The 13,548-nt window shown below is 40.3% G+C and overlaps 1 protein-coding gene across 3 annotated transcripts in view; it reads right to left on the bottom strand.

The window, feature by feature from the left end:
- Positions 1 to 13,548, bottom strand: part of LOC114658184 (alpha-2-macroglobulin-like protein 1) — a 271,971-nt gene that overhangs the window by 189,640 nt on the left and 68,783 nt on the right. Inside the window, exon 19 of one of the 3 annotated variants that reach the window (XM_051932108.1) lies at positions 10,612 to 10,837. The exons of the other annotated variants lie outside the window; for them this stretch is intronic. Coding sequence (XP_051788068.1) covers positions 10,612 to 10,837 — 226 coding nt within the window. The remainder of the gene's footprint in view (positions 1 to 10,611; positions 10,838 to 13,548) is intronic. 3 annotated transcript variants of the gene reach the window in all.

A 13,548-nucleotide genomic window follows, 5' to 3' on the forward strand; every position in this document is an offset into this window, starting at 1 on the left:
CAAGTATATTCACTCCACGTTATCGTGCAGTGCGCTGTTACTGGTATTTTGATAAAAGAATCCGAATAACATATAAGAAGCGTATAAATTATTAAACAGTAAAACATTAACATTTAAGAAGTAAAGATACATTGAGTACTACTGTAGTGCTTTCGGGTATAGTACATTTTTTGTTTGCCCATTACATGCATAAATGTATACATTTTTTGGTGTACCTACCCAAGAACACGCGACATGACCCGGCAGTTAAAAATTTATCGCTCCAGCAATTTTAACTCTGTTACAAAGTCATCTAATATGGTATTGCAAACGGAAGCGGGAGCGTTTCTATAAACTCAATTTAAACTTACTGTTTACACCGTGCTTTGAAGATGCATAGTATGCGACACGTGTTTCGCCGTAATTGTGGGCTCATTAGGAGTACACAGTCACTGCACTGCACTGGAATCGATCATCGGACGTAGAGGCGAAGCCCCTAACGTTGTGCTACGGCGTGTGGTTCGTTCATTTGACAGCATGTAGATCGGGGTAATTACATTGCAGGCATTCGTAGTCTGATTCACAATCTGATTGTATGGGTGGTTACCTACCAGGTAACGGTTGTGTTTGGTGAGCAAGTCGGCTAACTTCTGCTACGGTACCCTCTTTCAGTTGCGAGAAGCAGATCATACAATGGTTGAAATAGTTTAATATATATAGCAAAATCACCTTGCTTCGCAGGGGCGAATATGGTATTGCAAACGACAGCGTTTCTATAAACTTAATTTGAAGTTACGGTTTATACCGTGCTTTGTTTCATATTCTTTTCCTACTTTATCAATTGTGTAATGTGTTTTTTGAACAGGTTTGATTCATGGAAGTGATCACTCCTGCTGCGTTCAGTCACTTAACGTGAGCCGCTCTCTTGTGTGATGTTGCGATGTCCACGGGTTTATTTAATGTTAGCTAAGACCCGGCAGTTAAAAGTTTCTCGCTACAGCAATTTTAACTCTGTTACAAAGTGATGCAAACTCTCGTTTATACCTCGTGTCTTCTCATTAAACTTGTATCTCGCGAATATGGCATTGCAAACGGCAGCGGAAGCGTTTCTATAAAGTTAATTTAAGGTTACGCTTTACACCGTGCTTTTTTATACCTCGTGTCTTCTCATTAAACTTGTATCTCGCGAATATGGCATTGCAAACGACAGCGGGAGCGTTTCTATAAAGTTAATTTAAGGTTAGGTTTATACCGTGCTTTTTTATACCTCGTGTCTTCTCATTAAACTTGTATCTCGCGAATATGGTATTGCAAACGTCAGCGGGAGCGTTTCTATAAAGTTAATTTAGACTTACGGTTTACACCGTGCTTTTTTATACCTCGTGTCTTATGAAGATGCTTGTATGCGTCACTCACTCGCTTCTTATTGTTTCGCTGCCTTGTCAATTGTGTAATGAGTGTTTTCTTCAGCGCTCTTTGGGGCTCCTCCTTCTTTTCTACGTACTGAGTTCACAGTCAGTTCACGTGATTACGTGGGAGGCGTGATGACGCGACACGCAACTCAGTCTCCTACGGCCATCTTGCTGCCTTCCATTACAGTATATGGACAAAAAAGAGGTTCCAGTTATGACCATTACGCGTATAATTTTGAAATGAAACCTGCCTAACTTTTGTAAGTAAGCTGTAAGGAATGAGCCTGCTAAATTTCAGCTTTCCACCTACACGGGAAGTTGGACAATTAGTGATGAGTGAGTCAGTCAGTCAGTGAGTGAGTCAGTCAGTCAGTCAGTCAGTGAGGGCTTTGCCTTTTATTATTATAGATAACAATATTCCTTCCCCCATTTCCCATTCCAGAGATTGTAAATAAGTCCACAGTTCTGCCCCCCTGATGCCGGCAGGCGAAACGAGGAGTTCTGTCAATTGTAGGCTCCTAGCAGCAATCAAATCTTCACCATAAAAGATATACAGTCAGTCTTGCGCCATGATACAATACAGTAAGTCCTTCGATATAGCTCACCCGAGTCTGTAGGAAATAGCGGAATGTTTCATTTCCCGATCAAAAGAATTACTTCCACACTTCTGACAGGACTGTAGGAGCTCCTGGACTTTGTCACATGGCCCGTGCAGTAGCTGATCTGTTTTTTTCCGATTTTCTTTTCCCCTATTGTCTTCTTTTCCTCTCCTCTCTTTAAAACGGTGCACTTCATGCAAATCACTCCCTGAAAAAAAAAAAATGAAACCGGAAGTTCCACCTCTGGGGCACCGCTGTCAATGTCAGGGTGTAAGAACGATCCCCACAACACCCGATTGACAGCAGAAAAACATATATTTATGTGGCAGCACTACATAGATCCCCACCCCCAGTCTGTGGTACGGCGGGTCCAAAGTAGGGCTTGATATTGGCCACATGATTCTTTCCACTATGGCATCTAATCCACAACCCCTTTGTATGTGGAAATTAACCAGTCCTAAACCTTTTGTAATTTTTACTAGGCCCACCTATGTGCTCGCTAGCTTAGCAGCGAACCTGTTGACAGCACTGTACAGTGGGTAAGCCCTAGTCCAGACCAAGTTCCCAACAGCAAAGGGTACCACTTGCCGTCGTGCATTATAATATTTAGCCTGCCTGGATGTCACACTCACCAGCCTCCTTTGGACTTGCTGCTTTAATTTTTCGAGGATCTCTATTGTGGTGTATGTCTTTGAATCAGGGAGGGGTGCTGGGGTGATAAGACGGTCAAGAGGACTTTTGAGTTGTCGGTCGATAGCCACCTGATGCAGGTGTCTCACCAGTGTCCTCATGCACCGCTGAGTTGATAACAAATTGGAGCTCCGGTAGCCACTTATCCCAGTCTTGGTGTCGTTCACCCACATGGGAGGCTACCATAGTCTTCAGGGTCCTATTCATTCTTTCCGTCAAATTTGTCTGCGGATGGTAAGCTGTGGTGAGTTTCTGTTTGACTCCCCAAGCTGTATACAGTTCCTGAAGCATAGAGCTAGTAAATTGAGGGCCCCTGTCAGACACAATATACTTTGGGAGTCCCCAGTGGGTGAAAATCTCATCTTTGAGGGTAGAACAAATCTTCGGAACCTTGGTGTCCCAGAGAGCAAACAGTGTTACCCATTTTGAAAAATAGTTTACCACAACCATTAACACTGTCTTTTGGGCTGTGGATGAAGGTAAAGGCCCCATCAAAGCAATACCTAACATTTCACCGGGTTCAGATGTAAGAGTGGATTGGAGAAATCCTACTGGCTTACCAGGGGGGGTTCTTCAATTGCTGACAGATCTTACATGATTTCACATGGATCCAAACATCCCTTCGAATGGTGGGCCACCAAGCTACTTCCAGAATTTTCATCAAGGTGTTCATCTGCTCAAGATGCCCATCAAAAGGACTGTCATGATAATATTTAAGGAAGTCAGGCACATAATCTTCTGGAACCACTAACTGGCACTTGGATCCTCCGAGTTTGGCTGGCACCACATGGAAAAGGACACCCTGGATGTCCTTGAAATGTATGTGATCACGTCCAATATTTTCAGAGTTTTCACTAACTTTTGGCACACAGGACAGTTGGTTTGTGCTTGAGCTAGGTCCTGCATACTTAAAGGTAGGTCTGACCATTGAGTATGAGCAGTGGCCACACATATATCCCCAGACATCCAACAAATCCGGGACAGTGCATCCGGGACGATGTTGCTGCAGGCCTTCTGGTAGAACACCTTGAAATTAAAAGCTTGGAGGTTCAAAACCCATCTGGTCAGTCGGGATGATGTCTTTGGCTGATTAAAGGCCCAAGTCAGTGCATTATGATCAGTGGAGACCTCGAATTCCACACCTTCTAGGAAGTCGCACCATTTTTCCACAGCCCAGACCACCGCGAAGCATTCTTTTTCCGAGGTGGAGTAATTTAGCTTGGCCCCATGCAGAGCCCTTGAGGCATAAGCAATTACCTTCTGATCCCCCTTGATCGTTTGGGTCAGAACTGCTCCAATTCCGATGTTGCTGGCATCTGTGTGAACTTGAAAAATGAGTTGTAAATCAGGTTGAGCCAGGATGGGTGGAGATTGGAGAGACCCCTTTAATTGTTCAACTAAAAACTGACATTGAGCTGTCCACTCTCATGGAACATCCTTCTTCTTCAGGTGATGCAAGGGTGCAGCGATGTCAGCCAATCGAGGGATAAATTTGTGGTACCACCCTACAAGACCAAGAAACTTCTGCAAACTTTTAAGATCTGTGGGGGTAGGATAGCTCTGTATTACTGCTACTTTCTCAGGGTCCATTTCAACCACTTTTCCCAACACCACATGGCTCAAGAACCTAATCTGGGGTTGAAGGAAACAACACTTCTCCACATTCAGTGTCAGATGTGCCTGTTGCAGCCTCTGGAAGACCACCTCTAGATATTGCAGATGTGGTTGCAGTGCTGGGGAGAACACAACTATGTCGTCAATGTACACATAGCAGATTTTGCCAATTAACCCCTTGAGAACATGCTCCATCAGACGCTGGAAACTAGTCCCAGCGTTCTTCAGCCAGAATGGCATGGCTCTGAATTGGAATAATCCCTCAGGGGGAATTACTGCTGTCTTCGGTTTGCTATATTCATCCATTTGCACCTGCCAATATCCACTGCGGAGGTCCAGGGTGCTAAAAATGTTCACACCATGCAGACTCTCCAAGATCTCTTGGACTAGGGGCATCGGATAAGCATCGTGATGGGTTTTTGCATTTAATCCCCTGAAGTCTACACAGAAACAATATGACCCATCCCATTTTTTTATAAGGACTACTGGAGAGGCCCATTGTGAAGCTGATGGTTCTATGATGCCATCCTGCAACATCTTGTCCAGATGCTTCCTTATGATTTCCCTCTTCTGGGAGGATACCCTGTATGCCTGATGGTGAACTGGGATGTCATCTTTAGTGTTATAATATGAGAGATAGTACTAGTCAAACCCAGTTTTTCTGCCCACGCTTCTGGTCATCGACATAATAGAGGCTTCACCTCCTCAGGTTGTTCCAGAGTGAGTGAGTTGGTCTTGGAGGCCATTACCTCGGCTGCATAAAAGTTGAGGTTGGACCATCCCAGATCTTCTCAAGCCTTTGATAAGAAAGGCTTCATTTCACCCCCATCTTTAGAGTAGCTCCTCAAATGCAGATGTATAGACATCTGGATGGAGGTAGTAAAATCCAGTCCAAGGAGCAATGGAATGGTCAAGTGCTTGTCCTCCAGAACATAGGTTTCGGTCTTCCAGGGGGTCATATCTATTTGGAAGGTTAACGGGACCCTACCCAATGCCAAATGCTTGGTGCCACCTGCTAAAATAAATTTGACTGTGGTTGCCATTGAAAGGTTTTCCCCTGGTAGTGCCACTTTTTTCCACAATCTTTTCTTCATTAGAGTGAAGTGGGTTCCAGTATCTATGACTGCATCTATTTGTAATCCCCTCACCTGGTTCAAGACCACCAGAAGAGAGGTCTGTACTTGGACAACAGAGACCCCCACTTCGGTTAGGCTGTTCTGTTTTTAGGTGCTTTCATGGAATGGGCTTCCTTTTTGGTAATCTGAACTTTAGTCCAGTATTCTTTGGAAGCAGCTCAGTCTCATTCCACAAGAGAACCTACCTTCACCAGTTTTTCCACAGAGGTCACCACTCCCCTCAATCCTCCAGCCAAGCGTGGGTTGCAGGCGTTCAGTATACAGCATACCAGTTCTTCAACCATGTCAGGTTGCCACTTTAGGCGTAGAGCCTAATAATCATATGCAAAATCCCTTATGAACTGGGTAGGTGCTTGAACCATTGACCGGAGACGCTCTTCAAGTTCCATCTTATAACCAGAAGGAAGGAAAGTGTTAAGAAATTCACATTTAAAAGAAATCCAGTCAGTGATTTTGTGCCAGGCAGCCTGCCACCAGCTCCTCCCTGGACCTTGCAAAGAGGCGTTTATCACCCCCTTAAGCTCTTCATTGCCCAGCAGTGTAGCAAACACAAAAGCTTCCCTGCACTCCAAAAAGTCAATCACGTCCTCTGAAGTGTAGTCCATTTTAAACTTTGGAAAACCCAAGTGGAGTGCCGGCACATGAAGAAGCGCACTGGATTGATAAACGCGTGACCCCACCCTCGGAGTTGACTGTGCAGCCGACATTTTAATCGCGGACATACTTTTCCGTATCTCCTTACGTAGTTCTTCCTTCCACTGGCGATCTCGCTGCTGCAGACACTGTACGATCTCCCGCTCCATAGCCGCTAGCTGGGCAGAGAAGTTGTCTTTAAGCTCTGTGATTGCTGTATGCACATACACGAGGAGCCCCTCTTCATGAGATATTGTACTCTCTGACACAGATGTTATTCTCTCGTCTAGAGCGTCGAGACGTTCGGAAACTACTGCGAGTAACCCTAAATAACCCTTATATGTGGCACTACAAATATATCTATAATAATAAAAGGCAAAGCCCTCACTGACTGACTGACTGACTGACTCACTCACTCACTGACTGACTGACTCACTCATCACTAATTCTCCAACTTCCCGTGTAGGTGGAAGGCTGAAATTTGGCAGGCTCATTCCTTACAGCTTACTTACAAAAGTTAGGCAGGTTTCATTTCAAAATTATACGCGTAATGGTCATAACTGGAACCTCTTTTTTGTCCATATACTGTAATGGAAGGCAGCAAGATGGCCGTAGGAGACTGAGTTGCGTGTCGCGTCATCACGCCTCCCACGTAATCACGTGAACTGACTGTGAACTCAGTACGTAGAAAAGAAGGAGGAGCCCCAAAGAGCGCTGAAGAAAACACTCATTACACAATTGACAAGGCAGCGAAACAATAAGAAGCGAGTGAGTAACGCATACAAGCATCTTCATAAGACACGAGGTATAAAAAAGCACGGTGTAAACCGTAAGTCTAAATTTACTTTATAGAAACGCTCCCGCTGCCGTTTGCAATACCATATTCGCGAGATACAAGTTTAATGAGAAGACACGAGGTATAAAAAAGCACGGTATAAACCTAACCTTAAATTAACTTTATAGAAACGCTCCCGCTGCCGTTTGCAATGCCATATTCGCGAGATACAAGTTTAATGAGAAGACACGAGGTATAAACGAGAGTTTGCATCACTTTGTAACAGAGTTAAAATTGCTGTAGCGAGAAACTTTTAACTGCCGGGTCTTAGCTAACATTAAATAAACCCGTGGACATCGCAACATCACACAAGAGAGCGGCTCACGTGAAGTGACTGAACGCAGCAGGAGTGATCACTTCCATGAATCAAAGCTGTTCAAAAAACACATTCCACAATTGATAAAGTAGGAAAAGAATATGAAACAAAGCACGGTATAAACCGTAACTTCAAATTAAGTTTATAGAAACGCTGCCGTTTGCAATACCATATTCGCCCCTGCGAAGCGCGGTGATTTTGCTATATATATTAAACTATTTCAACCATTGTATGATCTGCTTCTCGCAACTGAAAGAGGGCACCGTGGCAGAAGTTAGCCGACTTGCTCACCAACCACAAGCGTTACCTGGTAGGTAACCACCCATACAATCAGATTGTGAATCAGGCTATGAATGCCTGCAATGTAATTACCCCGATCTACATGCTGTCAAATGAACGAACTACACGCCGTAGCACAACGTTAGGGACTTCGCCTCTACGTCCGAGGATCGATTCCAGTAAGGGAGTGCAGTGACTGTGTACTCCTAATGAGCCCACAATTACGGCGAAACACGTGTCGCATACTATGCATCTTCAAAGCACGGTGTAAACAGTAACTTTAAATTAAGTTTATAGAAACGCTCCCGCTGCCGTTTGCAATACCATATTAGATGACTTTGTAACAGAGTTAAAATTGCTGGAGCGATACATTTTTAACTGCCGGGTCATGTCGCGTGTTCTTGGGTAGGTACACCAAAAAATGTATACATTTATGCATGTAATGGGCAAACAAAAAATGTACTATACCCGAAAGCACTACAGTAGTACTCAATGTATCTTTACTTCTTAAATGTTAATGTTTTACTGTTTAATAATTTATACGCTTCTTATATGTTATTCAGATTCTTTTATCAAAATACCAGTAACAGCGCACTGCACGATAACGTGGAGTGAATATACTTGACATGACCATTCATAGTATTTATCCTCTTTCTCTGTACGTTTACCATTCGTTTGCTCAGAGGTTGATGACCTTGCTGCTTAATGAGCAGCTCTTCACCCTAGCGTCCCGCTGCTTCTCTTCTTTCGTCGGCATCTTTTCCCGTTAAAACTGATTTTTTTTAAAACTTAGTATGTTTTCTTTAATTTTTCAGTTAAGCTGGCACTTAAGTCTTCAATCTGCCTCAAGAATGATTAGCGGAGGTGGTAGACAATGAAAACGTCAGCCGTACGCATCCGCCACGCACGCACTGGTGCGCGCAGCTGTGAGTTGACTCTACAATAAAATAAAATAAAGATAAAAAGAGCAATAACTTGCAGCACCGCTATTCAATTACACTTGCCTAACGCCTCTCCTAAGGGGAAATACTGTGGGATCTGGGCATCCGTCAAAGCAGCAATCACAAGCCCGATTAGAAAGCGGGAAGCTGTGATTTGTCCTCTCCCTCCCATGTAACAATCGCAGCCCGTGTTGCAACGCACTATGTATGTATATGTATATATGTGTATGTGTGTGTATATGTATGTGTATATATATATATATATATATTTGTTCATATGTGTGGGAAAGCGAATAGTAGACGTGACGTAGTATATGTGTACCAAATTTCAAGTCAATAGGTGAAACGGTTTGCGAGCTACAGGTGATTTAAAATCCTGGACAGACAAACGAATAGCCATGGTAGCGTATTATAGAAGAACATTTTACGGTTTAATAATTTATATTTATATGCAATGTGCTTCTTATATATTACTTCATATTCTCATATGATAATGATGTTAATGTTGTTTATATTGATTTCTATGTTATTGTAAGTGCCCTTTATTTGTGGAAAAATAAATTTGGCAATTAAACTTATTTTATACATACATTTTATTTTTTTCTCTTGCACTCAGTGAGCGAATCCACTGGGTAATCAGCTATATATATATATATATATATATATATATATATATATATATATATATATATATATATATATATATAGATATGTATGTATGTGTATATATATATATAGATAGATAGATATATGTGTATGTATGTAGATAGATATGTATGTATATGTATATATGTGTATATATATGTAGATATACAAATATGTATATGTATATATGTGTATATATATGTAGATATACAAATAAGTATATGTATATATGTGTATATATATGTAGATATACAAATATGTATATGTATATATGTGTCTGTATGTGTATATATATGTTGATATATGTATATATATATGTGGATGTGTATATGTATATATATATATATATGTATATATGTTTATGTATATATATGTTTACATAACCTCTTTAACACACTACTTCTCCGCTGCGAAGCGCGGGTATTTTGCTAGTTCACATATATACAATAACAATATTCCTTCCCCCAGTTCCCCTTCCAGAGATTGTAAATAAGTCCACAGTTTTATCCCCTTGATGCCGGCAGGCGAAACAAGGAGTTCTGTCAATTGTGGGCTCATAGCAGCAATCAAATCTTCGCCATAAAAGATATACAGTCAGTCTTGCGCCATGATACAATACAGTAAGTCCTTTGATATACTGTAGCTCACCCAAGTCCGTAGGAAATAGCGGAACGTTCAATTCAAAAGAATTACTTCCACACTTCTGACAGGACTGTAGGAGCTCCTGGACTTTGTCATATGGCCCGTGCAGTAGTTGATCTGTTTTTTCCGATGCCCTTTTCCCCTCTCGTCTTCTTTTCCTCTCCTCTCTTTAAAACGGCACGCTTTATGCAAATCACTCCCCGGAAAAAAAAATGAAACTGGAAGTTCTACCTCTGGGGCACCGCAGTCAATCTGAGGATGTAAGAACGATCCCCACAACACCTGATTGACAGCAGAAAAACATATATTTATGTTGCAGCGCTACAAGGTAACATGCAGTTAAAGGAGGTTCTGATGGACTATATTGACCTTGAGGTTTCTTACCTTGACAATTAGTAACAGAGGTTTATAATTAAAAGAAACCATTTCAGTGATGTAGCTCAGTAAATGCTAAACAGCAATGTGCTTTGCATGAAATGTGGAGGAAAGGATGAACATTTTTCCTATAGTAGATATCACTGCTACCTACTATATGTGTGTGTGCAAGCTAGTGAACAGTAGGATACCTACATTTGTAACTTTAGGTGAACAATACAAGAGAGGTTACTTGAAATCCAGATCTAACACTATTGGATTTCTTCATGATAGAGTATGTGAAAACTCCCATATGAGTGGGAATAACATTGAATACTTTAACCATGTAGGATGGTTTTATTCATTACTGATTGTCTTTTATATACAATTTGCAAAAGCTGTACATTGATACCTGCAATTGTTTAATATAAAATTTCTTTTTTAAATTACATATTTTTAAAACTAGAGAATATTACGTTGCAATTCTTTTTCATTAATGTTGATTAAAATTCACTGAACATTGCACAGACACTTACCACAATACACTGGGACAGATAATTAAAAACAGAGGCTTTTAGCTGGAATGCTTCACCACGGACCACTGAGTAGGGTAAAGTCAGCTCTACAAAGAAAGGCTGGAAAGCTGTCAGTCCAATGGGATGTGCCAAACCAAATCCTTCAGAAGAAGTGCAAAATGCATCGGCCTGCCACTCGGTGATGGTATCGGGAACAGTCTGGGGAAGGTCGATTACACCTGTCTCGCTGTATTATAAAAAAAAAACATTGAATAATAAAAGAAAGAGTGCTGCAGTTAAAATTTGCACATATAGGACTCATTTCAAGCCTTTGAATGTTAATATAAACATTAGGGTAACACATTAGTTTAGTTCCTGCATACATGCTTTTATTAGTGATTTACAATTATGTAACAAGATGATAACACACACTTCTTTGGGTCTTCATAACACTTACAAAGCACCAGTAAAGTCTTTCTTCATCTCTGCAACGTGGCCTACTACCAAAATTTCACTTTAGAGTGGTCTGAGGTGGCTTAACTGGGACACATTTTTAATATTACATATTTAGTTTAAGACCTGTGAATCCTTGTTATTAACAAATAAGTTTACCATCATGTCAATATGCCACACTGCACAGAGGTGAATAACTTAACGACTGATGTTTTATAAGTGTTAAAAAGACCAAAAGAAGCCTTTATTGAGGTCTTGTTATATAAGGTGAAATGAGTAATAGATGAATTTTTGCAGTACATAAAATCAAGTGCTAACAACATTAATTTTCACTATTAGGGAAAATAACTGTAGATTATTACATTTTTAATGAATCCATCCATTTTCCAACCCGCTGAATCCGAACACAGGGTCACGGGGGTCTGCTGGAGCCAATCCCAGCCAACACAGGGTGCAAGGCAGGGAACCAATCCCAGGCAGGGTGCCAACCCACCGCAGGACACACACACACATACACCCACACACTAGGGCCAATTTAGAATCGCCAATCGACCTAACCTGCATGTCTTTGGACTGTGGGAGGAAACCCATGCAGACACAGGGAGAACATGCAAACTCCAAGCAGGGAGGACCCAGGAAGCGAACCCAGGTCTCCTAACTGGGAGGCAGCGGCGCTACCACTGCGCCACCATGCCGCCTTTTAATGAATTCTTGTCGCTTAATTTTACATAAAGCCTATTATATTAAATGCAATCATATCATTACAATGACATATAAAACAAGTGACAACATTTCAAGGAGAGATTTAATTTCAAGTTTAACTCCTTTTACCTGTAAGTTATACTAAAACTACACATTTCAAAGTTTAGGCTATGTTCAAGTGTTATAGGAGGTATGGGAAATAAATACTAATAGCCAAATTTGAAACAAAAGCTTATGACCTGATTTTGTGTAATTGTCATGTAAACCTGTCATCTGACTTGATTATATTATACAAATAAAAATCAAATCTTTATAAACAGAAATGTTGGGTTGTATTATTCAAGGAGAGAAACAAATAGGAAGATATCACATCATAATTGGTAACTAGAAGAACGCCATTATATCAAAGAGAAAAATAGAAAAAACAGAAAAGAAGTGAAGCTGCAAAGAGAAGGACTATGTCCACTGAAACACAAAGAGATTTTAGTATGTTGTGCTTAACTAATAAAAAGTAAGAGAATTGAATGTGTGCAAAAAGCTTGTAGAGATTGTTTGGTGACAATACCCTTGTACCATTTTACAAAGTAAGAGTACTCAAAGAAATGTATCATAAAAGCATGCCAGAAAGAGAAAATATTATATATATTAAAGTATGGGAAATGGTAGCTTGGTTGTAATTTCTACTACTAATCCTTTTTGTAGGCAGGTCAAATACTTTAGAATATTATATGTAGTTCTTCAATTATAATCTATTCTTAAAACTCTTTAGTTTTTTGTGCTATGTGCTTGATGGACAACTAAGGCAAGAATAAAATTTGCACTCCAGAATATCTTTCAGTAGTTATTTATAGATGTGAATTCTATTGAACTTGAGAACATTAATAGTGGGCATTATTGTTTTTCTATATCCAGTTTTTAAAGTTTAAGACTTTCATGTATTTTAGGCAACTATACATATTAATAGAAGGCACTCCCTTTTTAATAAAGTTTAAAGTATTGTGATGAATCCATTCAATGAATGAAGATTTCTACTGTAATACAGGTTGGTCTCAGCTTACAGTAGTCTGTTTTCAACAGGTTTAAACAAGAACATAAAACATTTTTCTTTGATGAAATTTCAATAATTTTCATCTAACGACTTCTATTTTTACTAATGAATGAACCAGTGTTGATGAGAATTTATCATTTACATTAACACTGGGGTATAGTACATTACAGTGCCACTTTTGTGTTTTTGTCACCAAATATAAACCACAGCATTTGCAGTCACACAATATGATGCCTCACATGTAAGCAATAAAACATGCAGCTTGTATTCCCTGTATCATAATACATATCTGTATCAAGGAGGGGTTGCAAGCTCCCTCAGATTTCTGTTTCCTTAAAGAACAGTATTCAGTCCATAAGCAGTAAAATGTCTCTTCCCCACCCTTTGCCAGAAAAGGACTACACATTGCAAAACTAAAATTAAGAAATGCACTTAGCTAGATTTTTTTTTAATGTTGATCACTTAAAGTCAATTGAAGGAAGCCTATCAGAGAAATGTTATTTGGATTGCCATCAGCAGAGAGAAGGATTGTGCGTAAAGAAAATAAATTCCATCTATGTTATTGTAAGACAGTTATTATTCTGTTCACCTTATTTAACTCAAAATACAGATCTTGAGGCTTGAAGCCTTCAAATACGACCTAGAAGCATAAAGTAGGCCTTGTTCCGAGACTCTTAATAGGCTTAAGGCATACACAGTAAAAGGTCAAAAGTACAAAAAATCCTTCTCCAAATATGTATTTTACAAATTTATTT

Source organism: Erpetoichthys calabaricus, chromosome 9 (genome assembly GCF_900747795.2).
Source record: "Erpetoichthys calabaricus chromosome 9, fErpCal1.3, whole genome shotgun sequence".
In the NCBI taxonomy this organism is placed as follows: Eukaryota; Metazoa; Chordata; class Cladistia; order Polypteriformes; family Polypteridae; genus Erpetoichthys; species Erpetoichthys calabaricus.